This window comes from Crotalus tigris, unplaced genomic scaffold, assembly GCF_016545835.1.
Source record: "Crotalus tigris isolate CLP2741 ecotype Arizona unplaced genomic scaffold, ASM1654583v1 scf7180000017739.2905288, whole genome shotgun sequence".
Taxonomy (NCBI): Eukaryota; Metazoa; Chordata; class Lepidosauria; order Squamata; family Viperidae; genus Crotalus; species Crotalus tigris.
The window spans coordinates 1,909,368-1,934,202 of NW_024096605.1; the positions used below are offsets into that span (position 1 = coordinate 1,909,368).

Here is a 24,835-nt window from a genome sequence, read left to right on the forward strand (position 1 = left end):
CCTTCAGAAGTTGTGGGTGCTCCATCACTGGAGGCTTTCAAACAGACTGGATAATTATTTCTCCAAAATGGTATAGGGTCTCCTTCTCAAGCAGGATGTTGGACTAGAAGACCTCTAAGGTCCCTTCCAACTCTACTATTCTCCAAAAAAGCGTCGAATTCTTCAGATTCATTCATAATTAGCAGTGATATAATTGTTGCATTATGCATCTTGTATTTAAAACAAAAATACAGTGATCAAATCTAGAAGGTTTTTTTTTAAGTTTAAGGACATCGGTTGTGAATTAAGAACTCTTCAAATTCTGCCCAAAATGTGCCTGTGTTAGAACAATTACAGCACTTTGACACAAAATAATGGCACTTAGTGGGTAACCTGTTTAATGGTGTCTCCTGAGGTCTTCAAGGAAGGCTGAAGTAGTGAAACAACTTTTTAATATGGTTTGGATATATTGATCCTGGTTGTGGTCATGATTGGCATTTAGTTTTATTGAAGGTATAAGGGGGGAAAAGAAAAAAAAATAACATTCTTTATTATAAAATGGCTTTATAATAATAATTGTGGTTGAGGTTATTGTTGCTTGTACAGTAAATGCATGAAAAAGAAAAATAATGTAAGTAGCTTTTTAAAATATTTATATTCAGCTGGAAAACATACGTATCCTCAGAAAATTCCTATGGAGGCAATCAGATTTTAAGGTGAAGTTAAATTCATTAAATACAAGGTGTGACTATGAAGCACCAGTCTATGCCAGAACTCTCACTGATTTACTTCTTTTCCATCTCATTCTATGAAAATACTCAAAATTACAGAAAATGTAATGAAAAGACTTTTCAGCCTGAGTCATTCAAATATGATGGGCAAAGACGGAAGACAAAAAATAAAGAAATATTATTGGGACTTAGACATTTTCAGGAAACTGCAGACCCCAGTCTTCATACTTTGAGGTCCACGTAAGTTACAGAATATATTTATATAAATAGTGGCAGTTATTTTATCTAAAAGTGACCACATTTGGACAGATTTTTTTTGAGTGAAGAAGGGAAGGCAGTTTTCTTCATTAAAAGTTATGCTAGGGCTAAAGGAATTCTTAGCAGTAAGATAGCTTGCAAGCTGAGCAGTAAAACCAGCTATGTGGTGAATCAAATCAGTCTGAGAAAATACTGTTTTTAACTGTTTTTGTTTACTTACCAGATTAAAGATTATGCAGAGATGATGTGAATTGAAAGTCATCCATCTCTTTCTCTCACAAGCACAAATATTCTTTTTAGAACTTCTATATATGTTTCTCAACCTTGTTGATTTTAAGATGCTTGGACTTCAACTCCCCAGCTGGGGAATTCTGAGAGTTGAAGTCCAAGCATCTTAAAAGTCAACAAGGTTGAGAATCATTGCTTTATACAACTCTTGTTGTCATGACTTTTAGCAGGGCAAAATGGTGTGTACCACAGAGCAGGGCTTTTCAACCTTTTCACCCATTGTACCATTTTAGGATATGGAAACATCTGAGTACCACCAGTCGCCTAGCAAGGTGTCAAAAACGTGATGACCCCCCCCCAAAAAAAGGAAAAAAGTGATGAAGTATAGGTAGCCCTCAACTTACAACAGTTTGCTTAGTGACTGTTCGAAGTTACAATGGGACTGAAAAAGTGCCCCCCCCAAGCCACAGCCAAGCAAGACACCTGCCTGCTCACCCAGTGGTGCTCTTCCTCCTCTCCGAGGTTTTCATTGTTGTGAGCATTTTTGTTGAGGATCGGCAGCGGAGATGGGGTGGGGGTGTTTGGTTTTTATTCCCCCCGTCTACTGGGTGGTTGCAGCAAGTTTTGGTCACTTCACATGACCCTGGGACACTGTGACCATCATAAATATGAATCAGTTGCCAAGCATCTGAATGTAAATCACAAGACCCTGGAGGGGCTGCAACATTCCAGCTGATCGGCGCGTCTTCTGGGCTCAGCAGAAACGGCAGGATCAGCACCGAGCTCCAGCTGGAGCCTGGCACTGATCCTGGTGCTTCCACTGAGCCCTGAGAGCCCTGCAGCTCCAGCCATCTCTCGCTCAGGCTTGTGCGGTGCTGCCACCGGTTCAGCTCATTCTCCTCCCCCGCTACCACTTTTCTAGTATGGTCACGTACCACCTGCCAGGTGCCAAGGTACCACAGATGGTACCCGTACCACTGGGTGAAAAGTCCTGCCATAGAGTATCATTTTTGAACTAAGGTACTTCAAATGGGATAATTTACAAAATCTATGATCCATGACTTTTAAGGAAATAAAATTTGGGGAAGTTGTGGCTGCTTCAGTGTTACTGGCTGCTGCTATGCTATTGCTTGATCACGTGATCTTAATAAGTCATTTATTCAAAAGGGTTTAAACAGTTATTTGTCTGTAATATTTAGTGTTATGAGTTATTATTTCATTTCACATGAAAAAAATAATAGCCAAAAAAATCAACACCACCCCAACCAACCAACCAACCAACCAAGGACAAAACAAAACAAAGTCAACATAAAAGAGTTTCAAATTATTTTAAACAGAAACAGGCAACAAACCTGACTTTGATTAACAATCCACAGTTCTTTGCAGTCACACGTGGTATGGAAAGTTGTGAACAACACTGCCACAAAACAATCCAGGACCAATTTTGCTTTTCCTGCATAATAGTAATGCTTTGAATTGGGTTGTATGTGCACAGCAATTCCTCTATCAAATTTTTAAAAATCCACAGAGCTCTTTTTGATAGTTGGTTAATGAAAAATATTTTCTTTATTCTTATGAACTTCATTCTATGTTACAAGCCCAACTTCATCAATATAAAATGATTGGATTATATATGACTGTTTGATAGCAAGTGATCAAAAAAGGAGAGTGCTAATGCTGCAGAACTGGAAGCCTATTACATATAAAATGCAAATTGGCTTGCTTTTTTTTAAATAAAAAAACATGCAAAATGCAGATAAAACACATTTTAAAACAAGCTGTTTAATGTTCTTTAATTCTGATTTATTTATAACTATGTAAATATACTGAAATTTGAACGCAATCATTATTTAATATGCACAATCAAAGTTTTACATTTTCAGTTGATAGCAAAGAGCACAGAGAAATGGATACATTATTTGCTATTTTAAATATTGAACAACATATGGTTTTCTTGCAGCTTCTTTGGGATAAAATAGCTAGCAAAGTATTAGTACAAGAAAACACCCAGCTGAGAATGCGAAATAAGTCGATGATAATATGCTGTTTCAGAATGGTGGAAAATCCTTATCTTGGTTTAATTGTAAACAAACATGTTCTATTTTTGAATGTTTATTACACATTTTTAACATACAACATTGATATGCTAGCAATTATTTATCTTACATTTTGCCATTTAAAATGCTTGCATATAGATGTGGGTAGTAATCTTTTCATGTAATCAGAAATTTATTAAAGCACTGGTATATTTGACTAAATATGGTTTCAGAATGTTTACATATTTCTACTGTATTTCTTCTTGTGTGAAAATACATTATTTTGTCCAACATTACGCACATGATAGGAGATAGGATTTTTCCATGCTTTCAAACCCACTCTTGTTGTAGTAGAAGTAATGATTTTTCTTTATCTGGTGGGTAGCAAGTATCTGCTATCTGCTACTGAGGCTTTGTGAACTACCTACTAGTCCATTTCACCTGGATGGACTCCTATTTGGACAATGCACGATAACATGTTTGGTTATCCCTAAGAAGTGACAGGTGGAAGATTGTTAAGGAGAGATCCAATCTAGAACCAATGAAAAATTAACTGATAGTGAGAACAATTAATCAGTGGAACAGCAGAGTTGTTGTCTCTTAGAATTGTGGGTGCTCCATCACTGTAGGTTTTCAAAAAGAGACTCGAGAGCCATTTGTCTGGAATGTAGAGGGTCTTCTGCTCAAGCAGAGAGTTTTACCAGAAGACCTCCAACATCCCTTCCCACCCTGTTATTCTATGTTTTAAGGTGAGAATATCTTCTACCTCAGAAGTCTTCAAACTTGGCCCTTTTATGACTTGTAGACTTCAACTCCCAGAATTCCTCAGCCAGGCATGCTGGCTGAGGAATTCTGGAAGTTGAAGTCCACAAGTCATAAAAGGGCCAAGTTTGAAAACCCCTATTCTACCTCATTAACATTAATTCTGATGGGCTGCTTCTTGCTGTGGAATAAGAGAATCATGGGGAGGAATGGATCTTATAATAGGAAACAGCAACAGGTTTCTTTAAAAGATCGTACATTGTGCCCTGATCAGACATCCTGTGCTGACGGCACTTGTATTTACATATATTTACTGGGCCATCAACTCATTCTTTCTCCAAAGATTTGTGGAACTTTCATTTAGGCACAGTGAAGCCCAGGAATGAAATGAACTTTGTATTTGGAAAATATCCAGTAGATGCCATTTATTGTCAGATACTATCTGTGGTGATCAAAAAGGCTGCATCTTCTGAGCCTCGCCCATCCATCTACGCTGGTAGAACTACATTATTTTACCCAGCACCGTGTGTATGAATGGCAGAAAACAATTGTTTTATGGAAATTTTGAAGTAATTGCCTTTGGTCCTCTTCTAGTGCCTCAAGAATAATTTCATTTTGCCAACCCCACAGTGATGCAACAAAAAGTGTCCTATATTTACATTTGAAAGATTAGAATTAATAGATAGGGACTGGAAGTTTATTAACAGAACAACAACAACAAAAATTGTGCTACCAACTGAAAACATCAAATGACAAAAGTGCACTGTATTTGCACATTTGATTTTTAATGCCTAGTCAGAGGTAGCATTTAGGGAGAAGTAGAATTTAGAGAGAACTGGAGTAATAGACCACCAGATGCTGCCACTATTAAAACTGATTAATTGTTCAGAAATAGCAGTTTAACCCTCTTTTTATATCTTTCTGTAAAAGCAACCCCCCCATGATATACAATGCTTTGTTTGTGTGTTATATTGTTAATTACATCTTCTAAAACCAGTTTTAAAAGGAAATGAAATGTGTAATTACCCAATGTTTCCATGGTAACAAAGTTTGTCCATGTGTTAGGGTTTACATGATTACGAAAAGTTTCTTGAATTTCATTCCATTGTTAGAGGGAAGAAAAATCACTCAGATCGTCAGAACATGTACAGATTTATGAAAGAGACAGAGAAAAAAAAAGTTATGCGTTTGAGAAAAGGCAAAGCCAAATCATATCCAGCAAACTGACTGTTATGTGTCTGAAGATCAGAAAGGGGAAGAAATGGGAAATAAACTGAAAAATTCAGCCAGTTTTATTTGGCCTCTCATTAATGTATTAGTTTCTTTTCCTTCCTTTTCCTTTCCTCCTCCCCTTCTTTCCTCCCTTCCTTCCTCCCTCCCCCCTCTCTTTTCCCTTCTTTCTTTCCCCCTTCTCTTTGCTAGAATGTACTGGGCTCGCTGGTACTAATTAGAAAGCAAATCAATAGAATCAAGCAAATAGAAGTATCCCTTTAACTGTTGGTCTGATCTGCTCAGCACACGGGGATCACTGGTAAGGGCAGGCCTCTCTTTGCTTCATAAGGTGTTGTCCTGGAAACCATTCGGATGCAGTCAATAATAGGGCAGATACTGAGACACAGAGTGCAGCCTGTACAACTGTCAGCAACAGTGGGCAGGTGGGTTTCTGGATCAAATTGTATAGCCTGGAAAGCAGAAATAAACAGCATTGATGTCACTCACAGAAAAGGTCAAAAACAACTCCATTTTTAGCATCTGCATTTCCTGTAGTTGAGGTGCTTGGGAGAAATCTTTGTTTGGTACAGTTGCAGTAACAGTTTCAATAGCTAGGAAAATCACATTTTCTAAAAATATTTGAAATATAGAGGAAAATTGGGCTCTGATAGAAATCTCTTTTCTCCCTTTCGTCCTTATTCTCCTTCTGATGTACTCAGTGGAGTTACGAACAAAATCAAGCTTCAGCACAAGTTGGTCAACTTTCATAAAAATATGTGTGCCTTTGAAAAGTGAATCCTGCATAGCATACTGATTTACTGGTATAATTATAACACAAAGATATCACACTGGTGGGGATAGTGGTAAAAGCCATTCCTCCCTTTTCCTCATTATTGCTGCTGTCATTATTTTACACATATGATATATAAAGGCATTTGCAACACTAAGTAAGTAAGTAAGTAAGTCAGTCAGTCAGTCAGTGATGAGTTTTCTTATGATATGTTGCCCTGCTTACTTACAAACAAACGTAACTATGGTCTAGTGAATTTATTAATATTCCCCAGCAATTTCCTTCACCAAAAACCCAGAACTGTCCCCATCAAGTCCAGCCACGAGCAAAGCAAGGTTAGTCCACAGATCAATGGCCCAATAGTCCATAAGGCACTTGAAAGTTGCTGAAACAAAATAACTTTACTAGGCAAACTTAAATCTACCAGGTAAAACTTAAATCCACACCCAAATAACTTTACTAGGCAAACTTAAATCTACCAGGTAAAACTTAAATCCACACCCAAGAGAGCTCATGGGTCAAGAAAAGTCCAGAGTTTCCAAGGCATGATTCCATTCCAAACACAGTGTCAATCCAGAGTGAGGCAAGAATCATGACAACCAGAAAACACACAGCTAGAAAACAAACCCATTGTTCCCAGACACGCCTCCATCTGTCTGCTGTGATAAATAATCAGCTTCTGGTGCAGCCCATCAAGACAGGCAGGGCTTTTTTCTCTTGGGTAGTCTGGCTGACCTTTTCTGCTCCTGTCTTTTCTCTGCCCTACATGTTCTCAGATCAGGTGCAGAAGGCAGTTCCTCCTCCTGTTTCCTAGCCGTTGGCCACTGTAAGCTTTCCCCACTGGAGTCTCAACCAAATCAATTCTAGCCGGCTGTTCAGATCCATCAATCAATTCAATTTCTCCTGAGCTGACATCTGAGGAGATATCTGGGAAACATTCAAGGGAAGCATCACATATGAGAGGGTTGAGCTGGGCAAATATTTTGCACGTGTGCAAGCAATGTGCCTGGGAAAGGCCTATGCAAACACATCAGTGAATCAACAGCCTAGAGATACTTTCTGAGTAGCCGCGGGAATCTTGAAGAAGACACAGCTGCTTTAAGTAGCCAAAAATGTTTTACTTGTGCTCCTGCATGTATTGTAAAATCTTTTTCAAAGGGCTTGTGCAGCCTTTTCTTTTTGCTATGCCTTTAAGTCAGTGTTAGCTCCTAGAAACTGCCTGGACAAGTTTCTGTATTTTTCTTGGCGAGATTTCAGAATTGTTTTGCCATTACCTGCTTCCTAGAGCTGAGAAGGTGTGACTGGCCCAAGGTCACCTACTTGGCTTTCTGCCTACATGGCTGAAAGTCACAATCTCCTAGTTTCTAGCCTGCTATGTTAACCACTATGCTAAACTGGGTAGGTTATATAAGATACTACAAATCTAACTCTGCTCTCTGATGTAAGTAACTCCACAAGCTGTAAACTGGAGCCAATATTACCAATGATGAATTTTCTTGCATAATGTATATTTTTTCAAAGTTCCTACTGGAACTCTTGCAAAATCTTTAATGTAGACCTAAAGCCACGCTACGTCAATTTTTCTGACCTGCTACTGTAAATCCAGGGACTGCCGTTTACTTTTCAAAAGACTTATTTACTTCATGCCTTTGTGTAGGCAGAGGGAATGCGCTTCCCAATGCAGCAGTTTTTATTCTTCTTACGTGAAGTTGGAACAGCTCCAGTGGGCTAGTTGCCTAGTTTGTTCCAGACAAAGGTGAGAGGACAAGTAGCTCATAGATCTTCCTTAAAGATGGAAGCGCCAATTTAAATGCTTCCTATAGTAGTTTCCTACTAAACTAACCATGTTACCCTGGACCACACACTGATTCCAGGAAGCTGCAGGTAAATCCAGAAACTGCACAAACAGTTTGAACAGAAGGCTGGGTATTCAGGCATAGCTCTTGTCTCTTTACTATGAACAGAGAAAAATTAACAAAATGCAAAGCAAGCTTCAAAGCAGCCTTTTTAACAAAGAGTCCTCAAGGCTCACTATTTATTGGGTGAATGATGTAGAAGGTGAGTAATGAGAGAGAAGCAACTACAGTACAAAGAGTAGATAAGAGATAACTTTTATTGTCATTTTTTTACTGTGGACACAACGGCACACATCAAAAATGAAATTTCGTTGCCCGCTCTCAAAGTGAAACACATACTTGAAATGGACCACTGAGTCTTCCCTTGTGGCCAGCAGTCTGAGCACTCCTGTTAATCAACAGATTGTTCTTTTCCAGCAATCCATGCCCACAGCTCAGGACCTTGGCTGGAAAATGCAACTAATGGCCCCACTTTCATGATAGTGCTATTCCATTGCTAAAATAAAACAGCCCCTGAACATTATTGCTGTTGCAAACTAAATTATTTCAGTGCTGTCACTATAACATATTATAGTACATTTTTATTAGGCTATGATATTTTGATAGCAGCACTCTCCAAGACAAACTCAGTGCTGGTGTGTTTTGTTTTTCCATAGGGTTTTGTAAATCTTTTTTTTAAAGTGTGTCTTTATTTGCATAAATTCTTTTCTCTGGCAATATTTATGTGGACTGAAGGCTTGAGCAGACTTCTCCAACATTGCACGTGAGGGAACATGTGCATCTGTCATTCAGGGATAGTTGCATAGGTGTTCCTTTTATATGTCAGTGAACTTGAATGTGTCCCAGTTGGATGTGCTGTGCCTTCCCCCACCTCCCAGCAGGAGGTCAGAACCAATCAGTATGCAGGGTGTGCACCTCCTCATGACACACAATTGGGGTTTGGTGTGTGTGTTTGCATTGGCTCATCTGCAGCAATCTGCAATCTCCGCTTAAGCGTCAATCCCTTTGCAGCGGAGGTATGCGGTGATGGCTATGGGCAGTTGCAGGCTACTCTAAATCAGTCCTCAGTTTGTTCTGTTCCATGCCTCTATTTTTCAGTAATCTCTGCTAATCAAAAAATGAACTTCACAAAAAATGTGGTTGTTGCTTGTGGATATTGTGTGGAATGTTTGCCTTGCAAAGACAATGGACAATTGATGCAACAGCAAAAAGGATGTCACAGCAATCATGAGATTGTGCCAGAACAAACAGAATCACACTAAAAGGAAGGGAGGAAGGGAGCATCCTTGCTTCCTAGAGAAGTTTCAGGGCAATTTCTGAAAATTGGGAGTTAACTCATATCCAAATTAGAATTAATACCTGATTGCCCATTACATTGCTGAATTCTAGTACTTTTTTTTTATACTTTAAAAATTATTTTTGCGTCTAGTGCATTTCTGCTAAATTAATGTTTTCTATCTACAAATAAAGGAAACGTCTTCTAAGTCAGTGTTTCTCAACCTTGACAATTTTAAGGCATGTGGACTTCCACATGCCTTAAAAAGTCCACATGCCTTAAAATTGTCAAGTTTGAGAAACACTGTTCTAAGTATTTTGGACATAATTCCTGAGGATTGGCTCTGGGGCCTTGAAAAGTTGCAGTTCTACACCAGGTTGTCTGGACTAGTAAATGCAAAAACATAAAGATGAGATGAAACAAGGAAGGGTGGCAAGGACCTGTTTGGTGGCCATTTATTTCTTAATTTTCACTAAACATTCTAGACTGAAATAGATTGCTACCCATCCAAATCTTCCTAATATGATATATTTCTTAAAATATGCACACCCTTTGTCAAAGTAGGCAGCTTTTATTAGCTTGGCTCAAAACATGATACACTTTAATCAAGTGGAATAGATCAAAGAGAACAATTGTTAAATGCACAAAATGTGAAGGTGGATTTTCTTTATTAGTTCCGATTGGTATCTGCACCACTCCTCCCAGCCTTGGTTTTCTCAGCACCATCTTAATATATTTGCTTAATTTGTAAGGGATCATGAATGTATGACTTATCTAAGCTCATGGAGTGTGGACTCCCAGCAGAAGTCTGAAATATTTGAGAACCATTTTTCAATCATCCCTAACCAACTCATGTTTCATCTATTTCCCAAGGATATGTATTGCTTGAATAGCACGTAATAATAATAATAGAGTAGAGTAGAGTAGAGTAGAGTAGAGTAGAGTAGTAAGGTAGGGTAGAATATAGAATAGAATAGAATAGAATATTTTATTGGTCAAGTGTGATTGGACATACAAGGAAGCTGGAGTCAGTTGTAGGACACTTGGCTGTTGTTGATACTGTATATCTGAAATGGAGAGGGTGGTGATAGTTGACAATGGTTTCCTCTCAAACCTACAGTAAAATACCTGTACTGCTTGTTCTCTGGTATTTCATCTCCTTTATTATTTTATGAAGAATCACTTTAAGCTTACAAAATTCTAGGAATCCAGTAATTTCTATTGAAAACAACAAGAATGGGAATTACTGAACTCTATCTTGCCAGACTCAATTGTGTCCTCCAGAAATTTTTGTTGTTATGTCAAGGAGGCAGAATACATTTTTTTGTGTGGGTAAAACAAACCTTGGACGTTCATTATGTTCAACAACAGCAACATTAAACAGCTTTGTTGAATGTTTCATTGTTATTTCTGTTTGCCTGCAAATGGTGATCCGATCCCATCTTGTTTAACTCAATAAATAAAATTAACTTCTTGCATTATTTATTAAATGAAGTCTTTGTGTTATTTATTAGGTTTCTAAAACATTTTACCTCCACACCATCTCTTTTGAGCTTCTTGGTAGGTTCATTGGAAATTTTAATTACTACCGTTGAGTCCAATATTAAATTGTAACTTTGAATCCAACATTGGATTCTTTTGTATTAAGTTAATTTTTGTTCATCTATATGTTTGTATTTCTGTATGGATCTCTAAACTGTATGTGCATATATATACTGTGTGTAAATTATATATTTCATAATGAATCTGTATATTAAACTGGAGTTATCCTATCATCAGTTAGGATGTAAAGAGATTGCTTAGATCTCAGTACCAGATCACTACTAGTACAAACAAAGCTTCCTGGTCTACTATAGATTCTGATGGGGTCACTGAAACAATTAAATCTAATTGAGTGTTATGTATTTAAAATAGATTCTCTAGTGTGCCCCTGTCAAAATAATTTTTTCCTCCTACACGATCTGGATGTATCTTGTCTTCAACAGAATTCCGCAACATGTAACACTGGGAGAAACATGGCAGCTGAGCAATAGATGATATTCCGCAAGAGAAATGAAAGGGGGAGAAGAAGAGCCAGACCAGGGAGAGCACTGTGTATCCCAAGTCTCTAAGAAACCTGCCTTATTGACAACCTCTGCGAATAGATCAGACATGGTTACTGCAGTCTATGCCTGGGAGTGTGCCAGTGTTAATTTCCAGTATCTTGTAAATCTACTTTTCCCATCTGCCCGTCAAGAGATGGTGGAATCCTTCTGCCTCAGCAGCAGAAAGACAACTCACAGTGCCTTTTTTTTTTTTTTTGCTAATTACAGCTGTGTTCTTACCTGGTAGCCAGAATCATTACAGGTCATGTAGCATTTGCCACAGTTGATACACATTTCCCCATCAATCAGAGCCACAACTTGTTCCGTATTACTGAGCTCTCCGTATGTTCCAATATACTGCAGTGCTTTTCCAATTACATCCTGGGGGGGGGAGGGGAGAGGAGAAGGGGACAGGAAACAAAAAAAGAAGAAGAGGGAAAAAAATTACTGAAACACTTCGGAGATATCCAAGTTGTTTCATGCTGAAGAGGAGTCCCTTGACAGCATGTTTCCTTTGGAAGTTGATTTCCAGTGCTGTGGCAATTCTGGGAATAATGGCACCTCAGAAGCATTTCATACCCAGGACCTTGCAGGTATTGATCTATAAACAATTCAAATATCAATAGATCTGCTAAAACAAGCAAACCCAACAACCAAGCCACCCAACAAAAAAGAATCGGATCTCTGCGCATAAACTAATTATTCTCAGTGACCGTTGTTTAGTGCAACAGGAAGAAAAAATGGAAAAGAAGAGATGTGTTATGACACACACTCAGTGTTCCTATCCATGGCTACTGTTCATTAGCACACCTCTGAGAATTCATTATGAGACAAGGAAAAGGCTGCATTAAACAACAGGGAACAAAAAGGCAGCCATTGGAAAGAATATGCAAATGGCTGGATAAACTAACACATATTATTGCAATCCTCGTTGGTTTGTTTTTTTTAAATCAGTTGACCCAATTGTGCAGTTTCTGTTTCAAGAGAGCAGGCCACACTTTAGTGCTGGAAAGATTATTTATTGATTGTAGAAGAATCTGCTTAGGAAAAATGTTTTTTTTTAAGAGGTTATCCATTAGTTTTTAAAGGATAAATCTTTAAAAGATTGAGGTAATTAGTCAGTCACAAACTTGCTCAAGTGGAGTGGCATCTGCCTTATTTTTTACAGGTAATCAGACATAAAGAGACTGTGTTATAGAAAGGGATGTAGCTAAGGGCTAAAGCACATGTTTGTATGGAGAAGGTCTTGAGGTTCAACACTGGGTAAGATTATGTTGCCACTTTCTGAAACCGGAAGAAGCACTAGAATCCTTTGAAAGAACAAGTGGGGTTATTATTTTGGACATCTCTTGCATGCCAATTTTCTCCCAATTTTTGTAATTTCCACCGCATGTTCAAATGCCTGTTCAGAGATAGGAAGAGAGAATTTGAATTTGAATATCTATCAATGTCACTATCAGGGTAGAGGTTCTACCTATACTGAATCCAGTTTTACTCTTATATAGAGAAATCCATTGAAGATCATGCTAGTAATGATTTGTCCCCTGGATTTCAGTGAATTTACTCTTGTAAGTTTAGATTCAAATCCTTGAAATCAATGGCTCCCTTTGTTACCATGTTATTATTATGCGTAATATTTTGCAGATTCTCCATTCTTGCTTCCACAAAGATATACTTTTCTCCAATTAATTTAGGCTCCTACTCTAAATTTGAAATTCTGTGGGAAAAATATAACTGAGCATAAAATGAATTGTGCAATTCCATTTTGTATACTTTAATCAGGATGTTTCTGATAATAGCATATCATGGGCTGGAGGAATATTTTGAAAACATTTAATAGCTAGATGATGGTGTCTCCCACAGAACAAGCATGCACAAAGACATTTTAGTTTTGTATTATTGTATGTCTATTGCCTGGAAATAAACCCCCATAATTAACTGGAGTAGAACCTCAGTTAGATCAGTACAGAACTGTATCTTAAAGAAACATGGAACATGACATTTTACAATAGACTAATTTTGAAGATTAGATTCCAGAAAAGTAACTTAGAAATAATAAGGTAACCCTAACTTGAAAATTGGGATGGGATGGGGAAATGGATTCAAGCTTACAACGCACTGATATTTTATCTTAGCCTAAAAAGTCATGTGGATCGAAATATTAACTAGCCTTGAAGGTGCTATGAGAAGAAGTATGAAGTAAAGCAGTGAATAAAGAACACAAATCATCATTTTTCTGCTTCCTCCACATTTTATCTGTTATAGCACATCATACTAGATTTGATTTATGTGAGGATAAAGTAAGATTTCTCCAAAGTAGATGTGCCCAATGGAACGAGAATGTAAGAATAATAACATATCGTACTATACTACAAATAAATCTATATATGTAACAACGAATAGTGCTCTTTAATATGTTAATGAGCATTCCACTTTATTGTTAATGTATTTTCAGGTTTCTTTTTAGGGGAAAAACAAAAGTCAGACATTTTAAAATTTCATGGAAGTTAGGGCACCCAATAGGTACTTAAATTCTTATAGAGATCATTAGAGGGACCTGCACTTAAGGCACTTCTGGTCACACCATGACTCAGTTGTAATCACTTTTTCAAAATAGTGGTAAAAAGATAATATTTGGGAAACTGGGTCAGCAATTTTCATTTACTGTTTCAGGAGTTGGCAGCTAGAGTTTTCCAGAGATTTTAGTCAGAAAGTCCTTTTTTCGTTGCTAGTATTATGCTGGATGGAGTTGATGCGCACTGCGGTCTTAAACAACTGATCAGGAGGCACCGGTTGGTTGTGTAATTTGGTCTGCTGCAGTAGTTGTTGTGACCCATCTTCTTTGGGTGATGCAGCCACTACTGCCGTCCACCATCATTGTTGAACAAGAGGTATATAGCTTTTGTTCCATGCATTATTTATTTCCACAAGTTCTGACACTTTATTTAATACTTACAGATCTACAGCTTTGTTTGATTTTAAGAGTTTGATGAGATTTTCTTTGTATGAAAAGTAGCAGGTAAACAAGTTATGTAGCTATAATAACAACAAAGGGAACAGAAAATGCTTTGTAGGCACACTCTTTCATGGCCCTCTAATCCTCCTTAGAGCATTCTCCTTGGATTAGTAAAGCAGCTCTAGGAATAAAATAGTTTATGCATTGAGATTAATTTGCTGGATCCCCTTTTCTTTCTTTCTTTCTCTCTCTCCTAAAATATCTCTTTTTGAGCGTCTGCTGAAAGGCAGATATTGTAAGATGGCACTGTGGAACTTTGTATTTGCCTTATCTTGTTTTCCTCTGGATTACAGTGGTTGAATTTACAAGCATAATGATATTTTCCTAATTGCCAACTCACTATGAGGGTAATCCAGTTCTGCTGATAGTCAAGCTGTGTTCTTTCTGACTGGTGCATTAAGTTCAGTAATGAGAATTCCACCGGCCAAATCTTGCCCTTAATTAGACCTCTGTTATGCTATTGCTTCCTAATTCTGCCCTTGGTGACATCTGTGTGGCTCATCTTTTGTCAGTAGGGCTGTCAGGTGTGTGAACAAAACCAAAGCCAGTGGATAATTTTGATAGTAATGATCTAATTCCATAGTCAAAACAGTTTAGCTGCTGGGAAAACAGAAGCAGAAGAGAAAATAGAATTTGAATAGATTTTTAATTTGTCAGTGCTCTACAGATCGGGGTGGTGGTGATGGTGGTGGTTAAGAAGTAGATTCAAATCATGGAATAGAATCATTTTATTTCAGTCATTGTTGTCATGCTGTGCTGGATATTGTCCAATTCTCAAGCTTAAGACAAACTATAGATTAAGATAAACACAGGACTGCTTCCAAAAATGGCAATTCCATACCAACATTCTAATTGAACTGGACAATAAGACAGTATACTTCACAAAAAAGTATACCGTGTACAAAAAGTGTACAATAAAACTGCAATATAATGACACCACACATTTTCACCAATGGCACTCTATATTGGTGATATATCAAGATAAAGAACCTCAGGAACTATCTCATCCCAATGGGATTGGCCCAGTCCACTCGTTATGGCCGAAAAGGCATGATGTGGACTCCATTGGAGAAGGAATTCCAGCTGGCAGGGTCCAGCAGAAGGACCTTTCCTACCATGGCTCCCACCCTCTGGAACATCTTGAGCGTCTTGAATTGAGATCCGCCCCAACCCTTTTGGCTTTCCATAAGTTCAGCCTTAAACCGAACTGATGGAAATGTTTAACTGCAACTCTGGAATTCAGCTCAAATATTTCAAGGGAATAAAAATGGACCTTGCCTGTATTGTATCCAAGTCTTCTCTCATAATCCAAGTATTCCTATGTTAATAGGATGAGCTAAGAATATAGGTTTAATTTGAATAAAGTAGTGTAGAGAGAATGACCTGCAAAATTTCTGGCAAATTTTACTACCCATTTGTTGTCAAATTCTGTTTCTCCAGAGAATACTGCCCTGCAGCACACCAAAGTCCTTTAAAAGTGAAAAAAAGGAAGGAAGGAAGGAAGGAAGGAAGGAAGGAAGGAAGGAAGGAAGGAAGGAAGGAAGGAAGGAATTGATGCTGGTTCCATTGGTTAAAAATGGGTGAGGACAAAAAGGGGGGGTTTAATAATTTAAGTTTATGTAGATTTATATCACGTGCTAGTTGTAGATCTTGCCAATCTATGCCTTGCAGGCCTCTAAGAAAATGTATTGTAAATTAACAATGAACCAGATGTTTGGCTTGAAAGATATCTCTGTTGAAACAGGGAGAGAAAAAAAGATGTTCATCATAATATAAAAGTGGGAGGATGAGAACTTATGTGATGAGTGATGACACTTGCTCTTGTTCTTTCAACTTCCACAGCTTACAACTGCAGCCAAATTAACCAGCAACATCATTTAGCATCATTCCAGGAATATTTTTGTGAGTAAAATACCAGTCCTATTGGGATTTCTCCTCCCCACCCCCCACAACAAATGGCTCTAGATCAGACATGTCAAACACAAGGCCCAGGGCCCGGATGTGGCCCACAAAGTGGTTTCATGTGGCCTGCGAAGCCATCCTGGAAACAGTGAGGGAACGGCCCCTGCTGCCTTGGCCCTGGCCCAGGCTGGCCGGGAGCCAATGTACAATTTTGTGGTGGCCATCTATGCTGAAACGTATTCAGTCTTAGCTCCACAAGGCCATCTGGAAACAGCAAGGAACCAGCCCCTGCCACGTCGGCCCCACCCCCTGGGTGCATGCTGGGGAGGTGTCACTCTTTGTGAGGAATGAAGAAATGGACCATGCCTTGGCACTTGCCCCAGTCCCACCCCTTCTGCCAGAGACCCTCAGATCTGTCCCACTCCTGTCCAGGCCCCCACAGGCACCCTTGATGCGAACAATGTAGAGCTGGCCATGCCCACCCAGTAGGCCACACCGACTCCATCCACGCCCACCCAGTAGGCTGCACCCACCCTGGCCACACCCACCCGCCCCCCCCCGAGGGCAACCGCAATGCTGATGCAGCCCTCAATGAAATTGAATTTGACACCCCTGCTCTAGATGATCCTCCCCAATGTCTTTTTTAAAATTTCACCTCACAGTTGCCCAAATGAGACTTTTGCATAGTACAAGAGGTAATGTAACCAAATGTTGCAGGAGATCTCATAGCCCAGAAGTATATTACACATCTATCACCTTAGAAAATATGAAATTTACCAATAACCCAAAAAGGACAGAAAGAAGAATCTGATCATAAAATCTTTCAGAAATTAGAAGGATTCCACAAGCGAAAAAGTCTAAGGAAATAGGTGAAGTAACCCCTCTAGATATTGACTTTAAATGCAGAGCTAAAATTCAATTCCCAGACAAGACCTCTTTCCCCATTATTCTGATGTGGTTTACTAGCAAGGGTATTGTCTTGTTTTGTGACATTGTCAAATACTGTGAACCCAGGAGACCAGAGCATAAATTAAGAGGAGTCCTTTTATCCAGGCTACAACAGGATCCTTGTATTATATCTCCCCAAAGACATACTCAAAGGGAGCACACATGTGCCTGAAAAGTCGTATTGTTCATTTTAAAATGAAAAGAGCTATTTTGGTGTGTAGCACAATATCTGGGAAAATGAAAGATTTGCAGATTAGATATGTCAGGCAGTTATTAATCAACAGCAATACAGAAATGGGGGAAGGCAAATTAGAAAAAAAGAGGGGAGGGGATAAATGCCTGACTGTAAGAAAGATGGATGGCACCTAAGTTACGACGGAAGAGGAAAAAGGAGAGCTGATTCTTCTGAAGAATAACATACTTTGTGAAAAAGCCAAATAGATTCTGACACCTTTGAGAACACGGATACATTGAAGCCATACAAGGAAGTCAAATAATAAAATAAAAAAAGTTCTTTTTTAATGCCCTCATCTATCTGGAAAGCACCATGTTGGGAAGGATGGTATAATGAGAAAGAAGAGGGGAAAAAAAAACAAGTACAAAAGCCATTTCATAGGAAAAATGCAAAGCAATAAAACAGCTGTAATGCTAACTTAATAAAGTATACAAGTCCTGATTAGAAAACTGTAAAACATGACAATTAATGCAAAAAATTGCATTAAAACAAAATGACAAGATCCAAAAACCCTCCTTTCTCTGTCTCCCCCCCACCCTCTGGTAATGGAGCTCAACTTAAGAAGATCAATATGGAAACCAATGCAGACTTCCTTCTGTGTATCAGGATTCTAACTCCTAAATTCAACATGTATCCAAAACTGGATTGAACTGTATATGCAGTGTATTCAATAGAATTACTTTTAACGAAAAGTGTATATATGAGACCATGAAAATACCTATTCTAAAATGGAATCACCTATTATCATTGTCAGCATCACCATCTAGATTTCATGTAGTTTCTCACTTCAGTGGAGGCTAAGCAGTTGACAGAACACAATACTAAGTTAAAACAATTAAAAATATAAATAAAACCAAACAAGACATCCAGACTAAAAACAACCCAAAAACTCCCCAAAGCATGACAAGAATCTCCTCCACTTTCTCCAACACAGGTCTGGAACCTAATCCAGGTTTTAAGGAGGTTGGGCATACACAAGAGAGGGGATACCATTCATATCTCTGGAAGGATGCTGTTTCAGAAGGTGCGGCTGTGACTGATTCTGAGAAGAATGAGACACGAACAGAGGTGGAAACAGAAATGTCTGAGATAAAGACAGAGGGAGATGTAGAATAGTTGAAATTATACTATGTAAGGTATTATTATGTTAGGTGACAATTGATGTGTTTTAATCCAAAGGAAGAGAAATGCTAACCTTCTGGGGTCTGTTTGTTTACAAGAAATTAAATTTTAGTCATGAGAGGCAAAGGAGAAGTAAGGCTAGAATCAATTATCTACAGCAGTGGTTCTTAACCTTTTTGAACGAATCATCCCCTTGAGCCAATGAGGAAGTTGTCATCGCCCCCCTCCCCCAACACAACCTCTTAATCACAACATAGGAAATAATTCTTCAATTTATGCAAACACTTTTTTTGTTTTCTTTAAAATTGTCATCAGGACATATCGATGCAAATAATTTATTTCCAGTCTTTTTCCCATATCTCCCATATTCTGGCCAATGGCGCGCCACTGTATGGGTAGAGGCTGCTGCGCAATGCGCATGAAGATAAGCGATGCATCTTCACATATGTACGGCATTCTGTACTGAAGCTAGCTGGAAGAACATTTGAAAACACAATTCAAATGTGAGCGATCTGATGTTTTTGTACGACAGATATACAGCGATTCACTGTACAAAAAAGTCTCAAAAGTGTCCCCAAAACTTCTCGCTCCATCGCCCCCATATCGTCCCCTTTTCATTCCTTCGCCCCTGCGTCGCCCCTTTTCGTTCCATCGCCCCCCTGAAAAATGAAATCGCCCCCTGGGGGGCCAATATCGCCCAGGTTAAGAACCACTGATCTACAGCACATATGAACTACTGGAAAACCATACACTTTGTCTCTCTTGATGTACGTTTTGCTCGCTTCCTGCTCTAGTCCAATGACAAAGAAAATAGGTGATAGCAAATGGAACGACTGTTTTATCCCACTAATCCCTTCCAAAATTCTCAGCTGCTTTGACCACATGTCTTGACATTTCCTTTGGGTAAAACTTTGAATTTGTTTCAGAGCCTGCAGATATACTTTCCTTTCTGATAAGACTCATGTTTACTTTCTCCAGTGTCCAAGTGGACCAAATAATTTAAATATTTCTGCCCTTTCTTTTTGTGTGTGATCCTTCTACGGAATTTCTAAATTCACTTCACACAGCAGTCACACAGAATATTTGAAGTGAAGGGTCCCTTGATTGTTGGTCTGATGTTAACCTTGGTATTAATCTATGCTCATCTGGGTGTTGATTGCTTGTGGGAAGGTGTTGTGGTCTTTTTGTTTCCTTTTTGAATTGTTGATTTTCTTTTTGCACAGCATGTAGATGTTGTTTATGACTATGTGCCTGTTGATGACTAATTTGTCAGAGTGCCAGGCTTCTAGAAATTTCCTAGCATTATTTTAAAATTCAAAATACTTGATGTAAAACTAAATGTAACTTTATATGATTATTTGCGAGCATCTTTATGTTCATATTGTAACACAAATTCAATCTGGAAAAAGATAAAAAAAAACACAGGATGCAGAGGTGAAAAGAAGTTGAGGCTAAAGTAAGTGTAGGAATGGAATGACCTAGATTTGTAAGGGTACATAATATTGTACTGTTAAAATGAATAAAGTTGGGTCATATAATTCACCAATGAACAAGTCATCTTTACAGAGTCTGGCAGAGGAAAGGAATCAAAGAACATTTTGGTGGATGGAATGACAACATTATTAAACTGGCAAAGCAAGTTATACTGATCCTCAAGAGGGTTAAATGAAGTTATAAGAAAAACAGTTTGGAAAACACAAAAAGGGATGGGCAAACAAATAAATAACTCATATGGGGAAATGTAGAAGAAAAACATAAATAGGAGCTTATGAAACTAAGAAAACCAAAGTACACTCTAGATGTCATGAAAAATCAGATAATAAGGTAATAATATGAAGCATGGTGACAAAGATCACTCCAGTGGATAATTTAATGTTGGCTAATGAACTGTTTATTGTTCATCAGTTGGGAATACAGAAAAAAGTGAAAAAGCACTTGCTTCTGTTTAAGGAGAATGTTCCAATGTTTGTCACCTTACAGCAACTCCCTAGTAATTCTGAGATACGTATTCAGGAGAAATAACATACAGACAAAAACTTGACATCATTCCATTACTCAGAATTATTTGGAGATAGTATGAAGAAAAAAAAGCTTGGGTTGATAAATGGAACACAAATTAATCTTGTTCACCTCTGAAAAGAATGCACGTTTCTATTGGTGTTTAGCACTGAATATGTGGCCATGTCTGAAGGCAGGCCAGGATCAAGTCTGACCCACCTTCAGTATGAGACAGCATTGCAGGAGTGTATTTTTCCAGAACAGGGATAGTGGATTGGCACATGTCCTCCCTCCCTCCCTCCCTCCCTCCCTCCCTTCCTTTCTTCCTCCCACCCACCCACCCACCCACCCACATCTTGTAACATAGAATAATTAAGATGTGATAGAAAGACCATATGATCTTGGCAACTAATTGTACAGCAACTGCTGACTATGTCTGTCTGTCTGTCTGTCTGTCTGTCTGTCTGTCTGTCTGTCTGTCTGTCTGTCTGTCTATCTATCTATCTATCTATCTATCTATCTATCTATCTATCTATCTATCTATCTATCTATCTATCTATCTATCTATCTACCTATCTATTTTACACACACCCATAAACACACACAGTATAAAAGTCTGACTACGGCTCCTTGGCAGTAGTAAAACCCCCCCCTCTTGGCAATTTCTCCCTTTGGCAAGATGCTTTAGTCCATCCCATAAGTCAATCTTAACAGCAAATCTGATCTTGATCCCTTTTAGTCACATTCAATCCTTCTATCGGTTTCCTAATGTCAATAGAAACTTGTCCAACTTGATTTTGCTTGCTTATCTAGGTAGGGTGTAACTTCCACTAGCTCCATTTCATATCTGAAAACTGATAATCCTCCACTTTTGAAAGAGATTGTATTTGGCAGAACAACAGCCATGATGGCCTCAAAGAATGATATTAAAGGCAACAGAGAAAAGGAATTTATTTAAGAGAAAATAAAATATTTTGGAATGTTTGTAACTTGTTCCATGAGTGAGACAATCTACACATTGACAGAATGTAATACCTGTGAATGAATTAGTTGCACAAATTTTCCATGTATTTGCCCAGAAGACAGAATACAAAGTCAAACAAAATTCATTCTTAAAAGGTACAGTATGTTCTATAAAATGCTTTTTCTAAACATGCATTCTATTCAATGCACTTTAAACAAGTATTTTTTTTCTTTTTTCCTTTTAGCTGAACCTATGCTAGATTTATGACCAGCTGACACGTGCAGCTTATTTTGGGAGGCTATGAAATTTGTAAATCTTGACTTCCTCAAGCATGCCTAACAGATATACATCTAACCACCACCACCACCACAACAATAATAATATTGCACAAACTGAGTACAAATTGGAACAATAGTGCATTGGAACATCTGCAAGAAATACCATTTGCTTGCAAGCAAGAACTGATGGGACCACAATATATTGTAGACAAAATAGAAGAAAATGAAGAAGGTAAAGTGTTCTTGGACTTTAGAATACAAACAGATGAGAACCTGCCACGTGACACCTCAGACTTAACAATTATTGATAAGAAAGGCAAAGAAGTCTGGAAAGTGAGGATTGCAGTACCTGGAGGCAATAGAAAAGAAGAAAAAGAACCAGAGAAAATGACAAAATACAAAGATCTGCAAATAGAAGAACTGTGGCGAAACAAAACAAAGATAGTACCAATAATGCTAGGTGACTTGGGTGCAATCCCAAAACATCTGGAGCATCATGTGAACACCATCACCACTGACAAAATCAACACCAGTCAATTGCAAAAGGCAGCTTTACTTGGAACAGCTTACATCCGGGAGATACCTTTAACCAGTGGTGGGATTCAAATATGTGAACAACTGGTTCTCTGTGTGGATGCCGCTTCCAGAAGTCCATTCTGGGCCTGGGCAACAAAAAATTAGCTACCAGTTCTGCCAAAGTGGTGCGAACCGGCTGAATCCCAACACTGCCTTTAACACCATTAAATAATATCTGCCTGGCCCAGACTCTTGGGAAGGACTTGATAGGTGGTTAAAAATACAGTCTAGGCCAGAGGTCTCCAACCTTTTGGCCACCAGGGACCGGTTACGTGGAGAGAAATTTTTCCATGGGCTGGAGGGGGCGTGGTTTTGTATGCTGCCTGCATCCTGTGGATGGGGCTTTCCTTGTTTGTGCGAATCAGTTGCTGGCATGCTGCGGCCCAGGGGTTGGGGACCCTTAGTCTAGGCATCTGGCTGACTGAGCAACCAATAACAGTAATAATAATAGTAAACATTTTCTTTGCAGTCTTCTTCGGAATTTTGTGCTGGTTATTTTTAAGTAGATTTCCCCAGTATTATTCATGTAGCTTCTTTGCAACTAAAGGCAGCTTATTTAATGCATTTATTGCATTTATAAATTTCTCCCCCACCTATCAGGTGCCCAGGGCTATGTATAATAAAAACAATTAAAGCTCACCATAAATCCAAGAAGTAAGGGAGCCAAAGTCGTTTAATATGCCTTCAGAACAACATTAAAATAAGGAAGTTTGCTTATTCTGTCGTTCTGGTTACCAGACTCGCAAAACAATATTGGAAAGTGAATTTGGATTGACTTCATTTTTGTCCCAGGGACAGCACTACAATCAGAATGCTGCTAATAAAAAGGCCCTGTTTTAAATAGCCATCAACCTAGCTCTCTAGCTGGTGGGGCACAAGTAGGACTATGGGTCGGGGGGGGGGGAAATTTCATTGGGCAAAATGTAAGATGTGCATAATGAAAGTTTTCTCTTTTGACTCCAAGGCCCAGTTCAACACATTTTTGAAATGATTTGTAATTGCACCATGATCTAAGAATGTAATTATTCTTAGAATGATTACAAAAGGGAAGAGAAAATAAAGCAGCCGAGTACAGCAATGCCTTTAAATACATCCCTGTCATTTCTAATGATTCCAAGTGTGGCTTTATGCATAACTCTATGGTGAATTCTATCTGTGGAGAACTGGTCACTAAGCTGGCAAAAGAATATTGATATAAGAGGATTGGTTCCTTTTTTATCCCGGAACATCACAATCAGCACTTGTGTGTTTTTGATCACCACATTTGCAAAATACTGTAGTATTATAGAGCTGGAAGGGCAACCAAGAAAATTAATGGGCTACAGAAACTATCCGATAAGAAACATGATCATGTCTGGGATTTTTTAGTCTGAAGTAAACATCATAATTGGTATATCAAAAGTACATAGTAGGAAAAATGTTTATGGAAGGAATCTAAAGTGGCAAATAAAATGGAGTAAACAATTGCAAAATATACTGTACATACATGGGGGGAAATTAGAGTAAGTAGATGATTTTCATGGATTTTGGTATAATGTTTACAAAACATTTGTTAAGAACAGAAAAAAGGACTGTGGAACGAATGCTGTCCTGCCCATTATGATATATGGAAGTAAGCATTGGGTACATCCAAAGAAACATAAAAAAAATAATAAGCTGAACACAGTAGAAACTTAAGAAATAATAAAACAAGAAGGGAGAGGGTTTAGAATGATGCAGATGGGTTAAATACAAAAGCAAGTGATCAATATGAAAGAAAAACGTTGAACTACTTTGTTTTTATACAGAGAGAAGAACGAAAACTGCACTGCAAACAAATTTCTGAAGGAAAGAGTGAATGGGCTAGGGGAAAGGGGAAGGGAAAGAAACCAATCAGACCCCCCAAAAAATATGGTTGTATGAAATTGGTGGAAACCTCAAAAATGGAGAGCTGAGAAGCTTAAAGAACAAAAGGCAGTGTATGGACAGAGTAGGGATGTGAAAACAAGGACGCTTTTGGTGTTTTGCCTTTTACAGTACTAGGGCTTGTTGTTGTCACTCACTGAAACCATATATTTGGAAACTTGGGACTAATAAAAGTATGTGCTTCTCCACACAGTTAAACTATGAAATTTGCTACAATTAGATGTGATAACAGATGATTCAAAATCAGGACAGAAAGCCAATTTGAGGTAATGGCTAAAGGCATCAGGCTAGAAACCAGAAGACCATGAGTCAGACCTGTCTTAAGAGAGCCTGTGTTGTGGTTAAGGCATTGAACTAGAAATTGGGAGATTGTGAGTTCTAGTTTTGCCTTAGGCACAAAGTCAGCTGTTCTTGGGCCATTCACTTCCAAAATCTGCAGGGACCCATCCAGGCAATTGCCAGGAGTCAACACTGACTCGAAGGTACACACAGACCGACCCACAGGTTGGTCCTATTTTGGGGACAAAGTCAGTTGAGTAATTTTGGATTTCTCCTTCTCTCTGAGCCCGAGGAAGAAGATAATGGCAAGCCACTTCTGAAAAGGTTGGCAAGAAAACTGCAGGGACTAGTTCAGGCAATCAACAAGAGTCAGGACTGACTTGGGGCACAGAAATAAAAC

At 38.5% G+C, this 24,835-nt stretch overlaps 1 protein-coding gene across 4 annotated transcripts in view; it reads right to left on the reverse strand.

Moving 5' to 3' along the window:
* Positions 1 to 2,743: 2,743 nt before the first annotated feature.
* The window catches only part of DPYD (dihydropyrimidine dehydrogenase), a 567,113-nt gene continuing 545,021 nt past the window's right edge, over positions 2,744 to 24,835 (reverse strand). For all 4 annotated transcript variants that reach the window (XM_039339800.1, XM_039339803.1, XM_039339804.1 and 1 more), the window contains 2 exons: positions 11,453 to 11,593; positions 2,744 to 5,676 (listed from right to left, as the gene is read on the reverse strand). In XM_039339800.1, coding sequence (XP_039195734.1) covers positions 5,506 to 5,676; positions 11,453 to 11,593 — 312 coding nt within the window. In that variant the 3' untranslated portion in view covers positions 2,744 to 5,505. The remainder of the gene's footprint in view (positions 5,677 to 11,452; positions 11,594 to 24,835) is intronic.